Below are 22,791 nucleotides of genomic sequence, written 5' to 3' on the forward strand. Positions count from 1 at the left end.
TTTGCTAGATGTTGAGGACATAAAGATGGCCAGATGACCATTCTCTCTCTGGTTTCTGAGAGCCCGAGAGACATGGTGAGTGAGAGACTCGGATCCCCTGAACCAAAGCCTGGTCCCCTTCCAGCCATACCACTGTCGATTTGCTGTGAAGGAAGACACCAGGTATCTGCTTTTGATCATCGAGTTGGCTAAGGGAGGAAGGGCAGGAGCTACCCTGACAGATGGGCAGGAACACAGGGATGGGGTAGGGCAGGCCCAGCATTGAGAACACCTGCCGAGTTGTGCACACCATCACGCAGGTGTGGGCTGCCCTCACCTGCCTGCCACGCACCCATGCCCGCTCCCGTTCCTCTCACGGCACCCAGCCTCCCTCCTTGCTGTGACAGCATCAGCAATCATGCCATCCACCCCCAATTTTCTCTCCCCACATACTGTCCTGCCCCAAATACTAATTTGTCCCACATCTGGAATGTTCTTTTTCCTCTGATTCTCCAAGGAGAACCCTCCCAGGGCCCCACCTCTGTAACAGCCTCTCCCTCTCCAGCCTCAGCACCCTCCTGCCCCCTCCACCACCACCTGTCCAGTTTCACAGAGTCAGTCGTAAGTGGAGCAGGCTCAGCCTGAGTCTCCATCCCTGGAGGACAGCCTGTCCTGGACACAGCGCATGCCCACAACTGCTCCCCACAGCCGGCTTCCTGTGCAGCTCTCTCTCCACAAGACACGGAATAGCGTCAGGGCCTGCTGGTGTGGCCCTGCCTCTATGATGGCTGAAGACAGCTGGGAAGCTAGAAGCCACGCCCAAACCAAGGACAGCGACTTGTTAGCCAAAAGCTTCTCATCAGGCCCAAATCCAAGTGTGACATTGTCTCAAATGAGGCCGAGACTCCGCGTCACTTCAGCTCACTGGGCACTTCGAGGCAAACCCCGACGGGTGCGTGTCAGTCCCCGGCCCAGGGTCCCCCCACCACCCAGCTTTGCATGCGGCATTGTTCACAGCAGATGCCCGCTGCTGCTTCTCAGGTCATCCTTCCATCACCTCACAAAACCTCTGGAAACAAACATCTTGCAATCGAAACGCAGTGCCAGCCACCCAGACACTTTCCACACCTACAGCTGGGGAGACTGAGTAACTTACTGCGGAGTTAGGCTGACAATTTTGGAATATATTTTCCACCTTTTATTTCCATCAGTATCATCCATTTAAAAAGAATCACAAGAAGATTCCCATCAGTCCAAACCAGAGCACTCATGCTTTATGAAAAAGTGGAAGCATTTCAGCCGGCCCCACGTGACCCATCCTGCCTTCCATCAGAGGAGCTTCTAGCGCCTTCTGGAAGGCAGGAGAAGTCTCGGATGCACCTGGCTGCTGCTGCGGTCCTGGCGCTGGAAGGAACCCCCACTGAATGCGCATCACAGGAGTGCGAGGTGCAGTGAGGACGCTTCCTGCTGGAGCCGACACACAGCGAACCACATGCTTTTAGAAAGAGCCTTCTGTCACACGGTTAGAACCCAAAACCCCACAGAAAACCTGGAGAAAATAGATCTAAATCTCTGATAGGTCTCTAAGCTAGCAGTGAGTTCAGTATGACAGCATAGAGTCTAAAAATATTAAAAATAAGTTGCTTTGGTTAGCATTTACACCTTTCCCATCAATAAAAGATTTTTGTAATGAGGAATTTTGAATACATATCAAGTCTGACACTCGACCCTGAATTTCGGGGGCATATTTTACTGAGCTAAGAGCAGAAAACACTGACGTCCTAGGCTGAAGGCAGCTGCTGCGACCTGCTATGGCCCCTGAGGCCTGCGCCTCGGCGTTACGCCCCACAGCACTTGGAAAGAAGACTTAAAGGATACATTGAGGGGCGGGTGGAGGGGGGCACGGGAACCCATGGGGCACCCTGGCAGAGATGGCAGCAGGGGAAGCAGGAGAGCCATGGGCATCAGGTGCAGGAGGCAGGCGAGCCGGAGCTGGAGGGCACCAGGTGCAGGAGGGCAGATGGAGCCGGAGCTGGAGAGGAAGCGGTCCAGGCGCCCTTCCCAGGACCCGTTCTGCAGCAGCCAGTCTCCCTGCTTCAGGGTGAAACATCAGGCCGGGGAGGGTTAGGGATGCACACCCGGGAGGCAGAGGGGGCGGCCTGCGCCAGGCCAGAGGAAGCTTCTTCCCCGAGACCAGGCATGAAGGCCCTGGGACCCTTGCTGGCCTTGTCCCCTGCCCACCCCTCCTACACCAAAGAGGACTAGCAATTCTGACAAAAAGTGAGAACAGAAAGACCTGCATTTGCCTTTTCATAATGATAACATTTATAAGCAGAAACTTAGTACTTATTCCTGTTCAGTATTTAGTTTTTCTTCGTTGCTGACTTTATATTCTCTACATAGGATAGGTACTCTGCGATAGTAATCTCTTCGTCTTCCAGGGTCGAGTCCAGGTAGTCCTCCTCGTGCTCCGGAATGTCTTCCAGAATCTCATTGACGGCCTCCGTCTCCATGTCTTCGTCTGTTGAGGCACTGGAGGTTCCTACAACCAGACACCGCAGGAGTGAGAGTTATGTGGGGATTGTCCTGGGCACATGCATGACCACAGCCAACCTCAGACTGTGCCTCCTGCGGGCCACACTGTCCAGGAGGCCGGCCCGGCGACATCACAGGACGCCCCTGTCAGTCTCCACATTCGCCAAGGCCTAGGGCACAGGCCCCATCCCCATCTCTTGGCTTCTGAAGACACTTTGCTCTCAACACGGCCCTCAGAGACTCACACCTACCTGCGGAGTCTGAAGGGGACGTGGCTGGCGAGGACAAGGAGCCTTCCGGTGACAGCGGCAGCTCGGCAGGCAGGCTTCCTCCGTTGTGAGCAAGGGTCTGGGCAGCCAGCTGGACATTGCCTCTGAACACTCTCAGCGCAGCTTTGGCCACAAGTGTGTCAAAACCCATGTACACCAGCTAGGGGAGAGCGCAGGGGTCACGGCACCCGGCCTGGCTTACCTCTGCCAGCCCCGTCACACCACAGCCGGCTCTCGTGTTGAAGAGCTCCCGGCGTGCACACCATGGCCCTGTCTGCACAAGTCACGCTTCTGGGCCAATGTGAGCATGGAGCAACCCGAAGCGGGGCTTGGAAGACTTGAGTCGGGTGCGTCAGTGAGCAGCCATCTCAGGACAAGTGATGGCCTCGGCTGAAGCAAGGGGCCACGCCAGCCTCACCACACACACTTCGAGGTCAGCGGCCACAGCACACAGGCACACTAACGTGTGTGTGGCGGGCAAACAGCCGTTGCCTGGGACACAAAGCCGGATGGGTTTCACAGAACACAGCGACATCCTTTTAGGTCACAGGCAGGGAAATGGGCTGATGTAAACCGTGGTGCATAGAAGAGGGAGGCAAACCTGAAGGGAACCTCCTGACGCCTCCCCAGTTTTCCTGCTCTCCCCCGCCCTCTGTAGCTGCGTGGGTGGCCTCTGAGGCGGGCAGGTCACAGCTGGAGCCTGGGAGCCAAGTTTTAGCATGGACTTCCCTGGTCCTGCTGCCTGACTCACCTGGGTGACCCCAAGCAACCCTACCCGAGGCTGTCCGAGCCGAGGGCACACAGGCATGTCACTCACTTGGTCAATGTTTTCCTGGGAAGGACTTTCTTGATGGTTGTTGGTTTCAGGATTGGAATCATTTAACCACCACATCAGAGGATTGCTGAGCAGAATCTAAAACACACAGGAACAGGCTTTACCCATCACTAAGAACTCATCACACGCTCAGACAGGCACCACACCCTGCCGTGTGCTAGGCGGAACCAGCCGTCCTCCGATACTCAGGATGCAGGGATGGGCAGCTATGAGGCGAGAAACGGGCTCCTACCCAGGCTGGTGTTCACAGAAGGCTTCCAGCCAGAGCCCATGACAGAGCTGGGGTTTGAAGGAGGAGCAAGACTAGCCAGGGGAAGGATCCTTCTCCTGATAGAGCAGGAAGGATAGAGGGCAGAAGAAAACACGTTTTGTCAGGGCTACGAGGCCAGGAAGAGCTGCAGACAGAAAGGTCTCTTACGCAGCTCAGGGCTGCCTGACTGATCTCTGAAAGTGTCATGCCCTCTAGACTTACAATGTCAGGTAGGTAGGAGGGTTACTTTGACCCTTGATTTCTTCATCACACAATACTTAAACACCCTTGTGGAGACTTTCCTTTCCAACACTCAGTAATTCTGTGTTGACTGAAAGTATTTACGTGCCACTTGTATAATTAAAATCTATATTGAGACCCATCAGTCCCTTCAGATATTCAGAATTTCCCACCTCTTTAATATTTCTCTAACACAAAAAAATCAAACTAGATATTCAAATAAAATTTTAAAATTGAATATGTTAAATATACATATACATAGTAACAAAAGTACTGACTTGTGGAGCCTTCTGGGGAACAGGGCAGAGGTGAGGCAAAGGCAGGGTGGACTCCCTGTGCTGGCTGCACCCACAGCCCTGCCTTAGCAGGGCAAACAAGAGGACACCTGCCCTGCCCCCCACCTCCTCCAACCCTATCTCTGCCCCCCAGCCCCGCCCCCAGCACACACACAACCTAAGCCAGCTCCTGCCCCCCCCGCCCCCGCTCCCCCCACCCCCGCTCCCCGCTACGCTGGCCCAGCATCTGCCTAGACTGCTGCCTCCGCACGGCCAGCCCCCTGCCTCTGTGCACCCCTCAGGTCCCCCCACTGCGTGGGATCCTGCGGGGTTGAGAGGACAGAGGGTGGTTCCATGCCAAGCTGCTGAGACGCAGCACGGCACCCGGCCTACTGAAGATTTGATGTGCTTCTCCAGCACGGGGAGGGAGCTGGCCCAGGGGAGGGAGCTGGCCCAGGGAAAGTCACTGCTGTCTGGATCCCCACCTGCTGTCACTCCTGAGGATTTCTTTGAAAAGCTCCCCTTTTGTCAACATGTAGTATGGACTAAATAAATAAAACTAGATACTTACATTTAAAATTTTAATGCCAAACAATGAAACTACAGTTAAATTACCCTTCTCTTTTTCTGCTGTGGAAACTATGCCTGTGTACATTAAACTCTGCTGCACACAGAAACCCTCCACAAAGTCCCGGCCTATGGACTCTGCTGGTGTGGAGGCACCAGGTTCCTGAGCCAGGCCTCTGCCAGGCACTGAACATGGGGCCTCATGGGGCCTCACACGGCCTCTGGGGTGGAGCCCCGGAGAAAGCTGCCCCTCAAATCCGGATGACAGGGTAGCCCATGGGAGTGGGCTCCATGAGCCTAGGAGGATGCTGGAGAGCCATGGAAGGAGCTCTGGGCAGGACCCAGTGCTCAGGGACAAGGCCAGAGGCCACTACCTTCAGGGAGGGAGGGGGCCACTACCTTCAGGGCCTCGTCCAGGTTCCCGCTGGCCTCGTGGAGCGCCTGCTGGGCCACATGCGTGGAGTAGCCCATCCCTTTCAGGGACCTGATGTTCTCCAGGTGGTGTCTTGTCTTCTCTTTCTCCTCCTTCCTTATTTTGGCCAGTTCCTTTAGGAAAACAGCAAAGTCCCATCCCAAGTTAGGGACTGAGATTTCACAGACAGCCTCCCAGTCTATGCTCTGCAGGATTCTTGGGGTTCCCAGACAAAGCCAAAAAACCAAAGCAAAGCACAGGGGACCTATCTCTACCTCTCCAGCCAAACGGCAGAGGCGCCACAAAGGCAGAGCGGTGGTGGGGTGCTGCTTCTGAGGGCAGGCAGTGGAAGTGACACGCCCGTCACCAACCCCACCACCCACCATCCGGCATCAGGATGGGCCCAACCCAGCGCTCCCACCGCAGAGGTCGCAGGCTAGAGGTGCACGGATTCTCTTCTAGGAGCCCGGCAGAAGAGCTCCCTGCACGCGGTGGGAGGGCCTTCCAGCCTTTGATGAATTGCCCAGGGACTCAAGTTAAAATGTGGTGTGGAATCCGTGGGCATAGGGGACTCCTGGGCCATGCCAAGGCTGATGACCTACCCACCACAGTCTGGGGAGCAAGGACTCCAGGGCCTTCTGGGGACTGTCCGTTCAGAACCCACAGAATGCTCAAGGGATGAAGGTCGTCTGACCTCTTGGTTCTCAAGCCTGTTTCTCAGAGGTGCCTGCTGTGGCTGCAGAGGGTTCTAGTCTCTTCACCTCTCCCACCCAGGGCCAATCAGGAGAGTTCCCAGTTGGTTCTGTAAGCTAGTATGCCCATAAAAATGTCATTTAAAAATGGGATTTTGCTGCTTAAAAACAACAACAACAACAACAAAGCAAGTTTGAAAACCTGGAATTTAATCCAACGTCATTATGTTGCCAACAAGCAGACAGAAAGCTTTCACAAAAGTTAAGTGATGGCCACATTCTCCCGGGACCAGCCCCTCATCAGCTGCAGTGAGCATGGGGGAGGAAACAGACTCCTCTCCGTCCAGAGACCTGCCCCTGCCTCCTGCCCAGCCCAAGCAACAGACACCTGCCTGCATTTTCCCCACAGCAAGAAAGTGGCCTCATTTCTTAGGAAAACAGAAGCATCATCGTGGAACCAGACTCCACAGGGCCTGCAACAGGAGCACGCAGAACAGAGTAGCTGCTTGGAACATCTCCAGGGCTGAAGGCATCTGGAGACTCATGCCCTGTCTCTGTCAGGGGAGACCCTCCCGGTGTGCCCCTGCAGCGCCCCCAGCACCAGCTCCCTTTGCTTCCCCTTCACCTGCACCAGGCCTGTCTCATGCTCCCGCTAAGTTCCTGACCTCTCAGCGGCCAGTCTCCCCCAGCTCCAGCCCCGCTGCACAGCGCAGTGGGCTCCGTCATTCCAGCCACCTACCTGAGAGCCTGCAGCTGCTCCTATCACCCCCTACACTCGGGCAACAGTTCCTTATGCTGCTACGGAAGGCCCCCACGCCTGGCCCCAACAATGTTTCCAAACTGACCTTATCCTACCACACTGCCAACCGTGCACGCCAGCAGAAGTCTTTCATACCACTCCCATTTCCACTTTTATTCACACATACACTCCACGTAAAATGCCTTTACTGGTCCCATCCTCTGCTTTCAGTACAGTTTCTTCCATTTGTATTTCAAAAGGCTAAGCAGCACACCTAACATTCAAGCCAGCGAAGGACGCTGCCAGCCAGCAGACCTGGGCATGACCTGACACAGACCTCGCATCAACTGGGAGCTTCGAAGAACACTTCCTGTCATCACAAATGTCTTTGTTTCCTTTTAACCATGAAGACACACGTGAGAAAACTGAAGTATTTTCTAATACTTCTCTATCCCAGGATGAGCTAGAAAGATAAGGCAGACCAAATCAGTGACAGCGAGTACCGTACTGCAGTGGCTACGGTAGAGTCAGCTCTTGAGAGAGGCGCTGCGTGGTCGAGGCAAGATGGGCCCACCTCTTAGGAAGGCTGCCTCATGGCCTGGGCATACTGAAGCACGATCTGCAGTCTCTGTGTCTAGTCTGCTGCTTTTCCCAGATGAGAAACTGGTCTGTACGCAAGGCCATGTTGTACAAAGAATATAAACTTCTAAGAATTATGTATTAAAGACTGGGCGCAGTGCCACACACCTGTAATCCCAGCACTTTGGGAGGCCAAGGTGGGAGGACTGCTTGAGCCCAGGAGTTTGAGACTGCCCTGGGCAACATGGTGAGACCCCTTTTCTACAAAAAATTTAAAAGAAAAAAATAGCCAGGAGTGGCAGGAGGATCACTGGAGCCCAGGAGATAGACCAAGGCTGCAGTGAGCCATAATCATGCCACCGCACTCCAGCCTGGACAACAGAGCAAGACTCTGTCTCAAACAAACAAAAGAATTGCTGCCGGGCGCAGTGGCTCACACCTGTAATCCCAGCATTTTGCGAGGCCGAGGTGGGCAGATCACAAGATAGGGAGTTCGAGACCAGCCTGACCAACATGATGAAACCACATCTCTACTAAAAAATTAGCTGGGCATGGTGGCACGAGCCTATAATCCCAGCTACTCAGGAGGCTGAGGCAAGAGAATTACTTGAACCCAGGAGGTGGGGGTTGCAGTGAGCCAAGATCACACCACTGTACTCCAGCCTGGGCAGGTGATAGAGTGTGACTGCATCTCAAAAAAAAAAAAAAATGGTTTTACATTCAGCTGAGATGCTCAAACCTAGAACCTTGGAACTCAGAGGGCAGCAGATTTTTCTCACTCATCTAAAGCTCCGCTAGGAGCTCATTTTCTGTGGGACATGGTTTTTGTCTTTCCAGCACCCATTCTACCCCTCCCTGAGGTGTGGGAGGCTGCTCCAGCTCCCCAGGCGGCCCCTGAATGGGCTAAGGCAGCAACCCTCTATCTCTTGCCACAGGCCTGAGCCACTCAGTCTTGGCGTTCCTCCAGCTCAGTGGCTGGGTCAAGGCTGCCCAATCACAAGCAGTGAGGATTCTGGGACAGAGATTATGCTCCTGGGTGTGACTGGATGACACCGATGACATGGGGTAGGGGTAGACAGCAGACCTCAGGTCCTCAGTGACCTCAGTAAGCCACTGAATGAATCAACTAACGCTGAGACCGATCCTACTTCTGGACTTTTTACAAGTCAACAGGCCAATAAATCCCACCACATCCCTTTTTTGAGGTTGAGTCCAGTCTGCACTGGGATTTGTTGTTGCTGCTGCCTTCAGCCAGAAGCATCCTGACAACAGCCATGGGTGGGAGGGGGAGCAGGATCAACTGCACTATACACACTAGTTTTTTTTAATCTGCATTTTCCCCAAGGGCTTTTAACTTCAGAAATGTACACGTGATACGACTCCACTATACTTTAAAAGACTGCCTCTGCACTACAGCTCTTCTGATTTATGAGACGAGAAGTGTCTGTCCTTGTGGCCTCTTGGGTGATCACAGGCAGAAGTGAATGACATGAGTGTGATGATGTTTATCAACTATAGTCTCATACAACGGTGAGAAATGTTGTCCAAATGACCTCATTCTAAAACACTGGCTTTCCAGATGCTAATAAAATCTTACTGGTAGTGGAGTAACAGTAAAGTAACAAATCAGTATCAGCAATGTTCGTTTTTCTGTTAGCACTGAATTAGAACATGTAAAACTCAAACACACAGAACTCAACTTTTCAGCCAGGTGCAGTGGCCCACGCCTGTAATCCCAGCACTTTGGGAGGCCGAGGCGGGCGGCTCACTTGAGGTCAGGAGTTCAAGACCAGCCTGGCCAACATGGTGAACCTCATCTCTACTAAAAATACAAAAAGTAATTGGGCATGGTGGTGTGCACCTGTAATCCCAGTTACTTAGAAGACTGAGGCAGGAGAATCTCTTGAATCTGGGAGGCAGAGGTTGCAGTGATCACGCCACTGCACTCCAGCCTGGGTGACAGAGTGAGACTCTTGTCTTGAAAAAAAAAAAAAAAGAATTCGGCTTTTGAAAGTCTCTGCCTTTACCTACTCATGGACTTCCATAGCAAGACCCAGTGGAGCACAGTTGGACTAGGTGAGAGAGAAAGGTAACGGCCAAAGCTGGCGTTGTAAAACGAGAGGCCCCAGCGGCTCTGTGGCTGGTCACCATGGAATCAACCCACGAATCCACTCCCTCTCCGCCATCAAGCAGGCAGACAACCATGGGGCTTCCCTGCTCCCCTCCAAATATCCTGAGGCTGCTTTTTGCCTTCAGGATTATCCTAGTGTTTAGCAAAAAGAGAAACAAGAGATAACATACATGTGAAGATTCTAGAGACTTCTTTGGCTGGAGTTGTAGACAGAAAGGACCTGTGAGATAATCTAATACCAACTTCTTGTTTTGACAAGAAAAATGTTTCTCGGGCTAATATTCCACCATTACCTCCCTCCGGACCTCAGTTCTTTTACTGAAGAACTAACATATTGGATAGAATAAGGATCCTTCCAAATCCAAAATTCTAAGGTTTTCTTTAATGTACGTAATTGTTTCAAATGATTTTATAGTTTTTTTTTTTTTTTTGAGACGGAGTTTTGCTCTTATTACCCAGACTGGAGTGCAATGGCACGATCTCGGCTCACCGCAACCTCCGCCTCCTGGGTTCAGGCAATTCTCCTGCCTCAGCCTCCTGAGTAGCTGGGATTACAGGCGTGTGCCACCATGCCCAGCTAATTTTTTGTATTTTTAGTAGAGACGGGGTTTCACCATGTTGACCAGGATGGTCTCGATCTCTTGACCTCGTGATCCACCAGCCTCGGCCTCCCAAAGTGCTGGGATTACAGGCGTGAGCCACCGCGCCCGGCATGATTATAGTTTTTTAACCTGTGCTTTCCTAATATAATACAACTTGTTTTTCTATGGTTTGACTCATGTTTCTAGGCAAGGATGCAATCCCCAACTTTAATAATAATAACTCCATGAAAAAACAATTTTCTGTTTTTAAAATGACTTCCAGAAATACACTATGATGTTAAAGAAAGAGAGAGAGGGGACTGTCTGCATAACCTGCCACCACGGCAGGAAACAAAATCTAAGGAGACTGCAGCACGTGAAAAATGATCCAATTAAAAAAAGGCATGTTTCAGCCGGGCGCGGTGGCTCACGCCTGGAATCCCAGCACTTCGGGAAGCTGAGGTGGGCGCATCACTTGAGGTCAGGAGTTTGAGACCAGCCTGATCAACATGGTGAAATCCTGTCTCTACTAAAAATACAAAAATTATCCGGGTGTGATGGCAGGCACCTGTAGTCCCAGCTACTGGGGAGGCTGAGGCACAAGAACTGCTTGAACCCGGGAGAGGGAAGTTGCAGTGAGCCAGGATCACACCATTGCACTTCAGCCTGGGTGACAAAGTGAGACTCTTGTCTTGGAAAAAAAAAAAAAAAAAAAACCACGAATTTCTCTCCTTCCTTTCCAATCTGGAGTAACAAAGAGCTCCTTGTGATTAACACCTCCTATGGGATTATCTTTTTTTGTTCTTTCATACTCAAGAGTGCTGGGGCACTGTGAAAGTGGGTACCTCTCTGCGGTTGGTAATATGAGTGGCCGCATGATCCACGTTCCCATCACACGCCCTCAGGCCAAGCCGGGCTTCCTGGGCAGTAAATCCCAACTGCAACAAATTATCAACTTTGGATGGATCAATATATAGCTCTTTAAAGAGCTGCTGTGCCTAGAGACAGGGAGAAATGTAAGAATCACGTAACCATAGCAATACTTACAGCTTAATACAAAGCAAAAGCCTAGAAGAAATTAAATTGTACCCAATGTGAATTAAAGGGCATCGGATTTTGGATAAAATCTCTAAACCTGACCTATTAACAGGTACGAATGGAAACAGACCAGCACTATCTGCTCACATAACTCAGCCACAACACAACACGAGCAGAGAGGCTGGGTGTTGCGGAAGTGACTGGTATCCATTTTGTTTTTGCAACAAACACCCCCGAATTTGAGCTGTGCACGTGGCATTTCTCACCCTCCCGTGCAGCAGGGTGTAGCCAGGTGGTTAAGTCTAGGTCAATGGCATGCAGCCACAGCGCTGGGTGCAGTGCTGGGTCAGCTCTTGAGTGGCCTGCTCTGCACTCTTTCTTGCCCCCTCTGCTGGCTGGAAGAGGCACTGACAGGAGCAACCTGGGACGCCACACAGGCTGGCGGGCTGCTCGCTGCTGTAGCCCGGCTCACCTCTAGACTTCGCGATGAGCGAGCCATAAACTTCTATCCAATCAAAGTCACTGTCTTTTTGAAGTCTCCTTATTACAGCATCTGGCCTGTACTCTAACAAATACAAATATGTTTCTGGTCCAACATCTCTCTCCTGTGCATGGAGAAAGTGCAGCATGTTTCTCACAAGTCACAAACTACAAGTGAAAATCCTTAACTTCTGGGAATGTATTTTAAAAGCAGGTGAAAATGGTTACAGCTGTACTTTTCTCACCTTGTTGAGACACTCCCGAGCCTCTACATCGTTTCCACTGTGATAGTTTCGGATACCTTGAAGTAAGTAGAGTCTTAAAAACAGTACCTTCTCTTTCCCACAATTTCCCTAAAATTGTTGGAGAAAAAAAGGATAAAATTGCCTTATTTCTATACAGCCCTATAATACTCATATCTGTAATTCCCTTTGTCTCTAGAGGGGCAAAGTGGTAGTATTAAAATGTGCATAACTTCACTATGACTGATGGCAAAAGTGAAGCCCCCTCTTCCCTGAGCCCTGTGGTAGGATGACATTCCTCATACCAGACAGGAGGGACGGTGCCAGAGCACCAGCCTCCAGACATCCAGCACAGCAGCCCTTCAGGTCAGCAGAGAAGTATGTCAAAATCCAAACCAGGTATAAGAGAGCATAAGCAGGATTTTGATGACTTGTCAGAATCAGAAAAATCCTTACTTGAGCCACAGCTCTTGAGCTGTGAATCATTCACACAAACTGTTACTGCTGAAATGTCTATTTTCTGCATTGACATCTTGCAAATTAGACTCTACCAACATAAAGAAGTCAGCAGCTCTCTCCTGGTCAGGGTGATCACGGTGGGGTTTCTCTAACTAGCAAACCGTGTTCCTCTGGACTAAACACTCACACACTAAAGAGACAGCCAGATTTTGAACACTTTATAAATATATAGCTTAAAAAGAGTACACTGCATACTACTATCAAAATCAAATCACCTTCTGGCAGTAATTCAACTACTTTGACAGGAATAAATACAAATGCTAGAAATGGACTCAACAAGACAAAAATGAATTCCAGAAACATACTTTTATGTGGACCAGTCTCTGATGATTTTCTCCATAACAATTTTTAAAGCATTTCTGGGCCAAGTTTAATTTTTTTTCTGCATCATCAAGGCATTCCAGTTGTTCCAGGCGGAAGTAACACCACACTATGTCCAGCTGGAGCACGGCGTAGTTATCTACCGTGTCCAGCAGCTCTCGGCAACACTCACTGGAAACAGAAGGGGAATGACATCACTGCCAAGCAGCATCTGAAACCTTTTTCTGAATTACTGGAATTCTTTCCCAGTTCTTGGTATATGTTCAAAGGCTGACTGCTCTAAAAGAGAGAGCCTAATATTTAGGAAGGAAGCTCTACTTATAATCTCATTCTGCTAATGGGGTAAAAGAAGGGAAATCAGAAATCAGGGCTTAGGAATAAAAGCTTACCACCACTTGCCCCAGGACATACATGCAGCACCTTGATAGGAAGCGGAACCCAGGGCCACTGTTTCAAGAGCCCTCAGCAAACACGGGGAAGACCATGCTTTAAAGCCATGACTTCAACCCTGACTGCAAATCAGCATCACCTGGACAAGAGCAACTTCTTTTTTTTTTTTTTTTTTCTTTAAGAATCATTGATCCCACCTAGATCAAATATAACAGAAATCTCTGGGGTTGGGCCTGGATGTTATAGTTTCAGAGTCTCCCCAGGTGATTCTAATGGATAGCCAGGCTGAACACCACTTCTTTAAAGACACACCAAAATAAATCACTACTATGAATGCCTCAACTGATGAAGGCTCCGGCAAGGCATTCAGGTTCAACCACATTCAAGCTGGGAGGAAAAACAATCCAGAAAGTGCTAGGCTCTAACCGCCCGGCTGATTTCTGAGAGCCTGCGTGCAGGCAACACAGGACTCTGCAGCTGCGGCAGCAGGCTGAACCCAGGCGTGGAGAAGGGAAGAAAGACAGCAAGAGATGTCAGTATGGCCCAGGAGGGGTGCTGACAAACAGCCTTCAAGATGACTGATTTTAAGTTACCATTACATTAAAAATTCCTAATGCCAATCTAGGTCTCAAGTCTTCAATAAGAACATTTGGAACCACACATTATACATGAATAACCTTTAAAGGTTTTATCTCTCTGTGTTCATTGGTATTCTAAAAGTAAGACCGCTCTTGTATAAAACTACAAAATCCACATGGCCTCAAGCTTCCTGTCCTGCCTATCAAAATATGCTTGGAATTTAAAAAAAAAAAAAAAAAAAAAAAAAACTAAAGGACTTTTATTTTCTCATTTACCCTTTAAAACAATAGTCTCCTAAAGAGGGCCCGTATAGACAGTCCAGTTGGGGGTGGGGCAAGAAAAATGTATCACAGCAGTATTTTTAAATTTATTTTTATCTCTCTCTTTTAACATTTCTAATTTTGTGAATGTTTGAGCATCTACACCACATTTTACACACGTGCGCACACAGATACACACAAATGTGGGGCTGGGTGAGGGCACTTTCTCCACATCCACTGCTCAGCCTGAGAACGGGACCCTGAGAGAAAAAGCAGCACTTTGTGGACTGTGATCTGATCTCACAGTTGCGGTGACAGTTCCTGCCTCTGGACACTTTCTGGTTTCTGGGACAGCAGACTCTGCCACTCACAAGAAAGCAATGGGCATGTGGCCGAACTTCTCTAGCTCCTGCGTTTTGCTACACAGGCTCACTCATGTTTCACTAAGCGTCAAGAGCGTGGGCAGAAATGGCCTCATGTCAGTTACAAAAAAAAAAAAAAAAAAAAAAAAAAATCAACATGCGCTTATCTCAAGTCTGACCCAGAATCTAGTATTTTTGTGCAGACAAAAAGAAAAAAAAAAAAACCAACAATGAACACACACACATACAAAAAAAAACAAAGCACAGGTCTCATATTAGAGGTGTACATGTCATCCTTTTAGTTTTAAGAAATCAACACTTGGCCAGGTGCGGTGGCTCACGCCTGTAATCCCAGCACTTTGGGAGGCCAAGACAGGTGGATCATGAGGTCATGAATTCAAGACCAGACTGTCCAACATGGTGAAACCCCATCTCTACTAAAAAATACAAAAATTAGCTGGGCATGGTGGCTCGTGCCTGTAATTCCAGCTACTTGGGAGGCTGAGTTAGGAGAATTGATTGAACTGGGACCCGGGAGGCGGAGGTTGCAGTGAGCTGAGATCACACCACTGCACTCCAGGCTGGGCTACAGAGCGAGACTCCATCTCAAAAAAAAAAAAAGAAATCAACACTTATTATTATATATGAGCCTATATTTAAACTTGATCATTTGCTTGGGGGAAAAGTGGTTTTTTTTTTTTTTTTTGAGATAGAGTCTTGTTTTATCACCCAGGCTGGAGTGCAGTGATGCAATCTTGGCTCACTGGAACCTCCGCCTCCTGGGTTCAAGCAATTCTCTACCTGTCTCCTTAGTAGCTGGGATTAAAGGCACCCACCACCATGTCTAGCTAATTTTTTTTTTTTTTTTTTTTTGGATTTTAGTAGAAACAGGGTTTCACCATGCTGGCCAGGCTGGTCTTGAACTCATGATCTCGTGATCCACCTGCCTTGGCCTCCCAAAGTGCTGGGATTACAGGCATGAGCCACCGCACCTGGCAGAAAAGTGGTTTCTTAAAGCCTGGTATAAAATTGCATTTAGAAGGCCAGATACGGTGGCTCGCACCTGTAATCCCAGCACTTTGAGAGGCTGAGGCAGGAGAATCACTTGAACCCAGGAGTTTGAGACCAGCCTGGGCAACACAGAGAGACTCTGTCTCTAAAAAAAGAACTATAAAAATTAAAAATTGCATTTAGAGTATATTTTTATTAACATTGCTTTGGTTTACAATTTTAGTAACATTAATATTCAACACTGTTGATACATTTTCATGCTTACAATACTAAAATAAATGCACGATATTTATTTAAATAAAATCTACTGAGTCTAGCTTTCAAAAATTAAATCCTTGCCAGTCACAGTGGCTCACACCTGTAATCCAAGCACTGTGAGAGGCCGACGTGGGCAGATAACCTGAGATCAGGAGTTCAAGACCAGCCTGGCCAACATGGTGAAACCCCATCTCTACAAAATACAAAAATTAGCCAGGCATGATGGCAGGTGCCTGTAATCCCAGCTACTCAGGAGGCTGAGGTGGGAAAATTGTTTGAAAACAGGAGGCGGAGGTTGCAGTGAACAGAGATCATGCCATTGCACTCCAGCCTGGGCGACAGAGCAAGACTGTCTCAAAAACAATAACAACAACAACAAAAATTAAATCCCATTTGAGCTTAAGTAGGTTATTTAATGTAAACTTATTATGTTTGTCTTACAGTTTAAAATTTTTATGTAAAATAAAGAACGATATTAATTTCAAGAAAGGTAATCCTGGCCAGGAGCGGTTGGCTCACATCTGTAATCCCAACACTTTGGGAGGCCGAGGTGGGTGGATCACCTGAGGTCAGGAGTTCGAGACCAGCCTGGCCAACATGATGAAACCCCATCTCTACTAAAAACACAAAAATTAGCTGGAAGTGGTGATGGGTACCTGTAGTCCCAGCTACTCAGGAGGCTGAGGCAGGAGAATCGCCTGAACCCAGGAGGCAGAGGTTGCAGTGAGCTAAGATCGCACCACTGCACTCCAGCCTGGGCAACAGAGTGAGACTCCATCTAAAAAAAAAAAGGTAAGTCAAACTTACATAACTTTTTTCAAGAAGGGTTGGGTAAAAAGTCATTTTCAATTCTATTACTGGTTTTAAGGAACTGGATTGTAGCGTGCCATAGTGTGTTTTTTTCTGGTATTTCTTGTACTTGGGGTTCATTAAAGTTATTGTATCTGGGGGTTTATAGTTTTCATCAAACTGGAAAAAATGTTGGCCATTTTTTTCTTCAAGTATGTCTTCTGTCCCATATGCCTCCCCTTCCAGGGCCTCTAATTATATGCACTTTAAGCTGCCTGAAATTATTCCACAGCTTGCAGATGCTCTGACATTTTTTTCAGTTTTTCTCTGTTTTCTCAGATAGTTTCCATTGCCTTATCTTTACATTTACTAATCTTCTCTTCTACAGTGTCTGTACTGCAGTTAATCCCACCCAATGTTCTTTCCCTCTTGGATGCTGTACTTTTCATCTCTTACACTCTAATGTGGGTCTTCCAAATGTCTCACATCTTTGACATGTTCAATTCTTCCTCTGCCTTCTTGAATGTATGTCCTTGTCTACTAATTCTATCTTCTATGTCCCTTCTGGATCTGTTGCTACTGACTAATTTTTCTGCTTGTTATAGGTTGCATTTTCTTCTTTCTTTGCATGCCTGCTAATTTTTCAGTGGATGCTGGATATTTTTGAATTGCTAAATTACTGAGCTTTGTTAGGAATGCACTTATTTGAAAACAGTAAGTTAAGGCTACTGTTCAGGACTAGCTTTTAAGCTTTGTTAAGTGGGACCAAATTATGCCCTTGTAGTGAGGCCACACCCTTCTGAAGACTCTGTTTGATGCCCACCCTGTGACTACCAAATTCTTCACTCTGACTGGCAGGAACATAAACTATTCCTGGCCTTCTGTGAACTCTGAGGATTATTCCCTGCTTGTTTCACGTGGTACCTTGCCAGCCCTGGGTGGTTTCCTCACACACATGTGCTGATCATCACTCGGCAGAAGACTCAAATGACTCCTCTGAAGCTCTCTGACACCCTCTCTCTGGCAGCTCGCTCCTATCACCTCCTTGGCCTCCTGCACTCCCAGCTCCAACTCCTTAACTCAAGGGGAGCACCAGGCTCTGCCTGGGTTTGCCTTCCTGCCCTGTAGCCTGAAACTTCTCCAGGCACTGAGCTCCCCTCATGTTTCCCCACTCAGAATCGCCATTCTGCACTGCCAGGAAGTCACTGTTTCATACAATTTGGGGAAAGAAACTCTTCTTGGTCATACTACATACCATACTCCAAGACATATAGTAGGAAGCTGTGACAGAACTTCTAGCTTACTTGGAGAAGTTGGGGGAAAATCAAATGATAAAGGAAATGGAACCACCAAAGCTTCCTCTATCTGCATTCTATTTGGCTTGCATTATTGCTGATCTCCTTTAAGGGAGAAATCACACACAGAAATATGCTAACAAGTTGGCCAGGATAAGTAGATGCCCAGGATAAATAACTTTCTCTACTTACAAAGACACTGACAATTATTATTTCATTTTGATACCCACGACTTACCGAACATGTTAATGTACCATGAACTGAAGATAAAGCCACATTTTTATTCCGTGGTTCCCTGAGACCTGAAAATTATTTCAAGGATTTGTCCAGGGTAAAAAGATTAACAGAGGCTCACAAAGATGTATGAAGATCAGCCATGTCTTTATAATTGCTGAAGCTCAATTATGAGTGTATATGGAAGCTCACTATACTAATTTTTATTTGTATGTCTGTTTGAAATTTTCCATAATAAAAAATTAGAAACAACTATGGAAGGGAATGAAAAATTTACCTAAATTTTTAGGACCTAATTTATAGCCTGTTTATCCTACCCTGTTTGCAGAAGAGAATGAAGCTGACACGCAGAAAGAAGCGGAGACAGAGACCCCAGAGCCACCCTGCCCTCATTCTTGCTATTCCCAGCCCGGCCCCTCCCTTCCCATATATGTGAGACAATAAATCCCTTCTTTGTGTATGTTAAAGTTGGGACTTGTTCACTTAGAACCCAAAGGCACTGACCAATGGCAAGCTATAAATACTTGCATTCATCTTCTGGGAGTATACAGTATTACCTTAGGAATGCACCAAAATAGAAAAGAAGTTAACACTAAATTTGTTAACTTTTGACCATTTTCAAAAAAATCAAGCCTACTTTTCAAATGTTGAGTATGTCTGGATCACAGTCTCTCAGTACCAATTCCCATGAAGAGAAACCAGGACTCCTTGGGAAAGTGCTGATTCCTGGTCTGGGGCACGAAATGCCCAGGGTAAGCCTGGTGTCTTTGGATTCCAGAAATCAGAGACTGCAAAGACTAGCACGGTCAAGTCAAAAAACAAGGGGGCTGCCTGCCAGCCAGTGAGGACCGATTTAAGCACTGAAGTTTGAAACACATCAAATGTTTTAAATCCGTCTGAGTTCATAATGACACTTCAGAAAATGAAAAGGAAAAGAAACCTCTTTGGTCACCTTTGGAGGGTGACAGTGAAGCAACTCATTTATTCTGAAAACAAGAAAATAAGGAGACAGGAACAAAGTATTTTATTCTATCTTTCCTATACAAATTGTACCTCAGCATGTAAAACAGCTGATGAGCAAAAACAATTTTTTCAGAATTCCAGCAACAAATGCAGACGGGAGGCCAGGTGCAGTGGCTCACACCTGCAATCCCAGCACATTGGGAGGCCAAGGTGGGAGGATCACATGAGCCCAGGAGTTCAAGACCAGCCTGAGCAACACAGGGAGACCCCATCTCTATAGTTAAAAGGAAAAAAAGGCCAACACAGTGGTTAATACCTGTAATCCCAGCACTTTGAGAGGCCGTGGTGGGAGGATCACTTGAGCCCAAGAGTTTCAGACTACCCTGGGCAACAGAGTGAAACCCCATCTCTACAACAAATACAAAAAATTTACCTGGGCATGGTGATGTGCACGTGACCCAGCTACTTGGGAGGCTGAGGTCGGAGGATAACTGAGCCCAGGAGATGGAGGTTGCAGTGAGCTGAGATCATGCCACTGCACTCCAGCCTGGGTGACCAAGACAGACTCTATCTCAAAAAAAAAAGAAAAGATAATAGTAAGTGCAGAAGGAATAATATCACCATTATACAGCTCCTAATTAAACAATAGATTTGGAGAATAATCATCAATACTACCCCAAAACCTGGTGAAAAGCTGATAGGAAATGTTATGATGGAAAGTTCCAACTAGCAACATAGCACATGCACAAAAAAAGATGAGAGGATATCCTACCTGCTTAAAAATTCTTTTCTTTACAGGGAGAAAAGGTCAATTAGAAATACAAAGGGAAGAAGAAATTCAGCAGTCTACACCATAACTACTCTTTTACAGTAACCACTGTCGTAGATGAAAATCTGCAGTGTGAAGGGCACGGCAGGGTGCTCCTATAGTCTGGGCCATCTTCCTTAAAGCTGGCATTCACCAAGTACAAAAGCACCTACCAGAAATATTTGTCAGCGTCCAACAGACATGGCAAGGCTATTCCATATTCTTTTCTTTTCAGGAAAGCTCTGCCCTTCTCATGATATCCCATAGCTAACATAAGGGCCTAGGAAAAAATATGAATTTTAAAAACATCACTTTAAAATATAATAAAACAAATTATATCAAAAGCATATTATTTTTTAAAAATCAAATAAAGTAAAACAAAAACAAAAAAACAAGAAAAAAAAACAAAAAAACCCCAAAAGATTGAAACTCAATCTAAAAGCCAATTAAATTAAGAAAAATACAATTAATTAATTAATACTGAGGCAGCACCTCACTGAATGTGGCTGATATAGTCCTAACCAGCACTTGGCCCTTTGTTTTCATCAGTTTACTTTCATATTTGCTGATCTGGATCCACTTCTAATATTCTATTCAGACTAAACATATTAAAAAGCAGCCAGTAATGCTTATATCCTTTTAATTTAATTTATTTTTTTGAGATGGAGTCTCACTCTGTCATCCAGGCTGGAGTGCAGTGATGCGATCTCAGCCCACTGCAACCTCCGCTTCCTGGGTTCAAGTGATTTTCCTGCCTCAGCCTCCCTAGTAGCTGGAATTACAGGCATGAGCCACCATGCCAGGCTAATTTTGTATTTTTAGTAGAGACAGGGTTTCACCATGTTGGCCAGGCTGGTCTCAAATCCTGACCTCAGGTGATACGCTGCCTCTGTCTCCCAAACTGCTGGGATTACAGGCATGAGTCATGGCACTTGGCTGCTTGTATTGTTTTTAAAAAGGGCATTCATTTCACTTTCTATTCTTTTTTTTTTTTTTTTTTTTTTGAGACGGAGTTTCGCTCTTGTTACCCAGGCTGGAGCGCAATGGCGCGATCTCGGCTCACCGCAACCTCCGCCTCCTGGGTTCAGGCAATTCTCCTGCCTCAGCCTCCTGAGTAGCTGGGATTACAGGCACGCGCCACCATGCCCAGCTAATTTTTTGTATTAGTAGAGACGGGGTTTCACCATGTTGACCAGGATGGTCTCGATCTCTTGACCTCGTGATCCACCCGCCTCGGCCTCCCAAAGTGCTGGGATTACAGGCTTGAGCCACCGCGCCCGGCCTACTTTCTATTCTTAATCATCTAGTTTTTTCTGAAGTTATTTGTCAAGTTTAGTATTTCCAACACAGTTTTTAAAAGGTGATCCAAAATTTTTTGAAGTTCATTAGTTTTTAAAATTTAAATATTCACATAATTCAGTCTGATAAAGCAGCAGTCCTCAACCTTTGGGTACTAGGGACTGCTTTCATGGAAGCTTTTCCAGGGACAAGGAGAAAGGGAGATGGTTCAGGATGAAACTGCTCCATCTCAGATCATCAGGCATTAGATTCTCATCAGGAGTGCACAACCTGGCTCCCTCGCATGCGCAGTCCACAGCAGGGTTCATGCTCCTCCAAGACTCTAATGCCGCTGCTCATCTGATGGGAAGCAGAGCTCAGGTGGTCATGCTCACTTGCCTGCTGTTCAGCTACTGTGAGGCCCAATTCCTAACAGACCACAAACTGGTATCCATTGCAGCCTGGGGGTTGGGAACCCCTGTGATAAAGGTTTTCCAAAAAGATCTGGATGTCATCATTCAGTCTAAGAGAGCAGTGGGCAAGTAATCATCATTTCCAAAAAACAAACATCAATCTACTGATAACTCAAACGTAATCCATATAGTTCTCTTTTGAAGACAACTTTAATCCTTAATTTTAAACAGAATAATTCATAGAATGATGCCCACTCAAAACTGTCCTTTAAAAACAGAAAAATTAAAATTGATTTGACCCATAGTCATTCATTATAAGAAGCTACTGAACCCTAGCTCAGAGATTGATCTCAGAGTCCAAGTTCCAGAATGCTGCTAGAGAGACCCCCATGGGTCTGGGTATAGTAGCTCATGCCTGTAATCCCAGCACTTTGGGAGGCCAAGGCAGGCAGATCATCTGAGGTCAGGAGTTTGATACCAGACTGGCCAATATGGTGAAACCCCGTCTCTACTAAAAATATAAAAATTAACTGGGCATGGTGGCGTGCACCTATAATCCCAGCTACCCGGAGGCTAAGGCAGGAAAATGGCTTGAACCTGGTAGGTGGAGGCTGCAGTGAGCCAAGATCGTGGCACTGCACTCCAGCCTGGGCGACAGAGCGAGAATCCACCTCAAAAAAAAAAAAAAAAAAAAAAAAAAATAGCCGGGGGTGGTGGCGTGTACCTGTAGTTCCAGCTACCCAGAAGGCTGAGGTGGCAGAACTGTGCAAGCCCAGGAGGTTAAGGCTGCAGTGAGTTATGATGGTGTCACTGCACTTCAGCCTGGGCAACAGAGTGAGACCCTGTATCTTAAAAAACTAAAACATGACTGGGTGTGGTGGCTCATGCCTGTAATCCCAGCACTTTGGGAGACCGAGGCAGGCAGATCACCTGAGGTCAGGAGTTTGAGACCAGCCTGACCAACACGGTGAAACCCCGTCATTACTAAAAATACAAAATTAGCCAGGCGTTGGTGGCGCATGCCTAAGTCCCAGCTATTCGGGAGGCTGAGGCAGGAGAATCCCTTGAACCTGGGAGGCGAGATTGCACTACTGCACTCCAGCCTTGGCAACAAGAGCAAAACTCTGTCTCAAAAATCAAACAAACAAAAAAATGCAAAACCACAGACATGTTTAAGATTAAACCCCCAACTATTCCAAATCATAGAACAGGTAAAGGGGTATAAGGAGACAGGGGAGAGATGTCAGAATCACCTGTACACTTGCCTGTACAAAGTACACTGTTTGGGAGAGCCGCTGCACTGAAGGCAGTGGGTGGTGTCCTCAGGCATGCTGGAAGTCACTGCTCCAGGACAGTGAGCTCAGGACATTTTGTACTAATGCACTGAAAACCACAGGGTGAGGCCTACTGGATACAAGTACTCATAACATGGTGACGTTTTCTGCTTACAAGGCTGGAGACAGCACT

General features: G+C 47.5%; 1 protein-coding gene across 3 annotated transcripts in view; it reads right to left on the bottom strand.

Moving 5' to 3' along the window:
- Positions 1–1,162: 1,162 nt before the first annotated feature.
- NUB1 (negative regulator of ubiquitin like proteins 1) overlaps positions 1,163–22,791 on the bottom strand; it is a 37,372-nt gene continuing 15,743 nt past the window's right edge. For all 3 annotated transcript variants that reach the window (XM_021665225.2, XM_021665226.2, XM_021665224.2), the window contains 8 exons: positions 19,807–19,913; positions 12,669–12,855; positions 11,848–11,955; positions 10,930–11,082; positions 5,350–5,496; positions 3,601–3,696; positions 2,766–2,943; positions 1,163–2,521 (listed from right to left, as the gene is read on the bottom strand). In XM_021665225.2, coding sequence (XP_021520900.2) covers positions 2,343–2,521; positions 2,766–2,943; positions 3,601–3,696; positions 5,350–5,496; positions 10,930–11,082; positions 11,848–11,955; positions 12,669–12,855; positions 19,807–19,913 — 1,155 coding nt within the window. In that variant the 3' untranslated portion in view covers positions 1,163–2,342. The remainder of the gene's footprint in view (positions 2,522–2,765; positions 2,944–3,600; positions 3,697–5,349; positions 5,497–10,929; positions 11,083–11,847; positions 11,956–12,668; positions 12,856–19,806; positions 19,914–22,791) is intronic.

This window comes from Aotus nancymaae, unplaced genomic scaffold (assembly GCF_030222135.1).
Source record: "Aotus nancymaae isolate 86718 unplaced genomic scaffold, 86718_ANA_hifiasm-v0.15.2.pri h1tg000002l, whole genome shotgun sequence".
NCBI classification, from domain to species: domain Eukaryota; kingdom Metazoa; phylum Chordata; class Mammalia; order Primates; family Aotidae; genus Aotus; species Aotus nancymaae.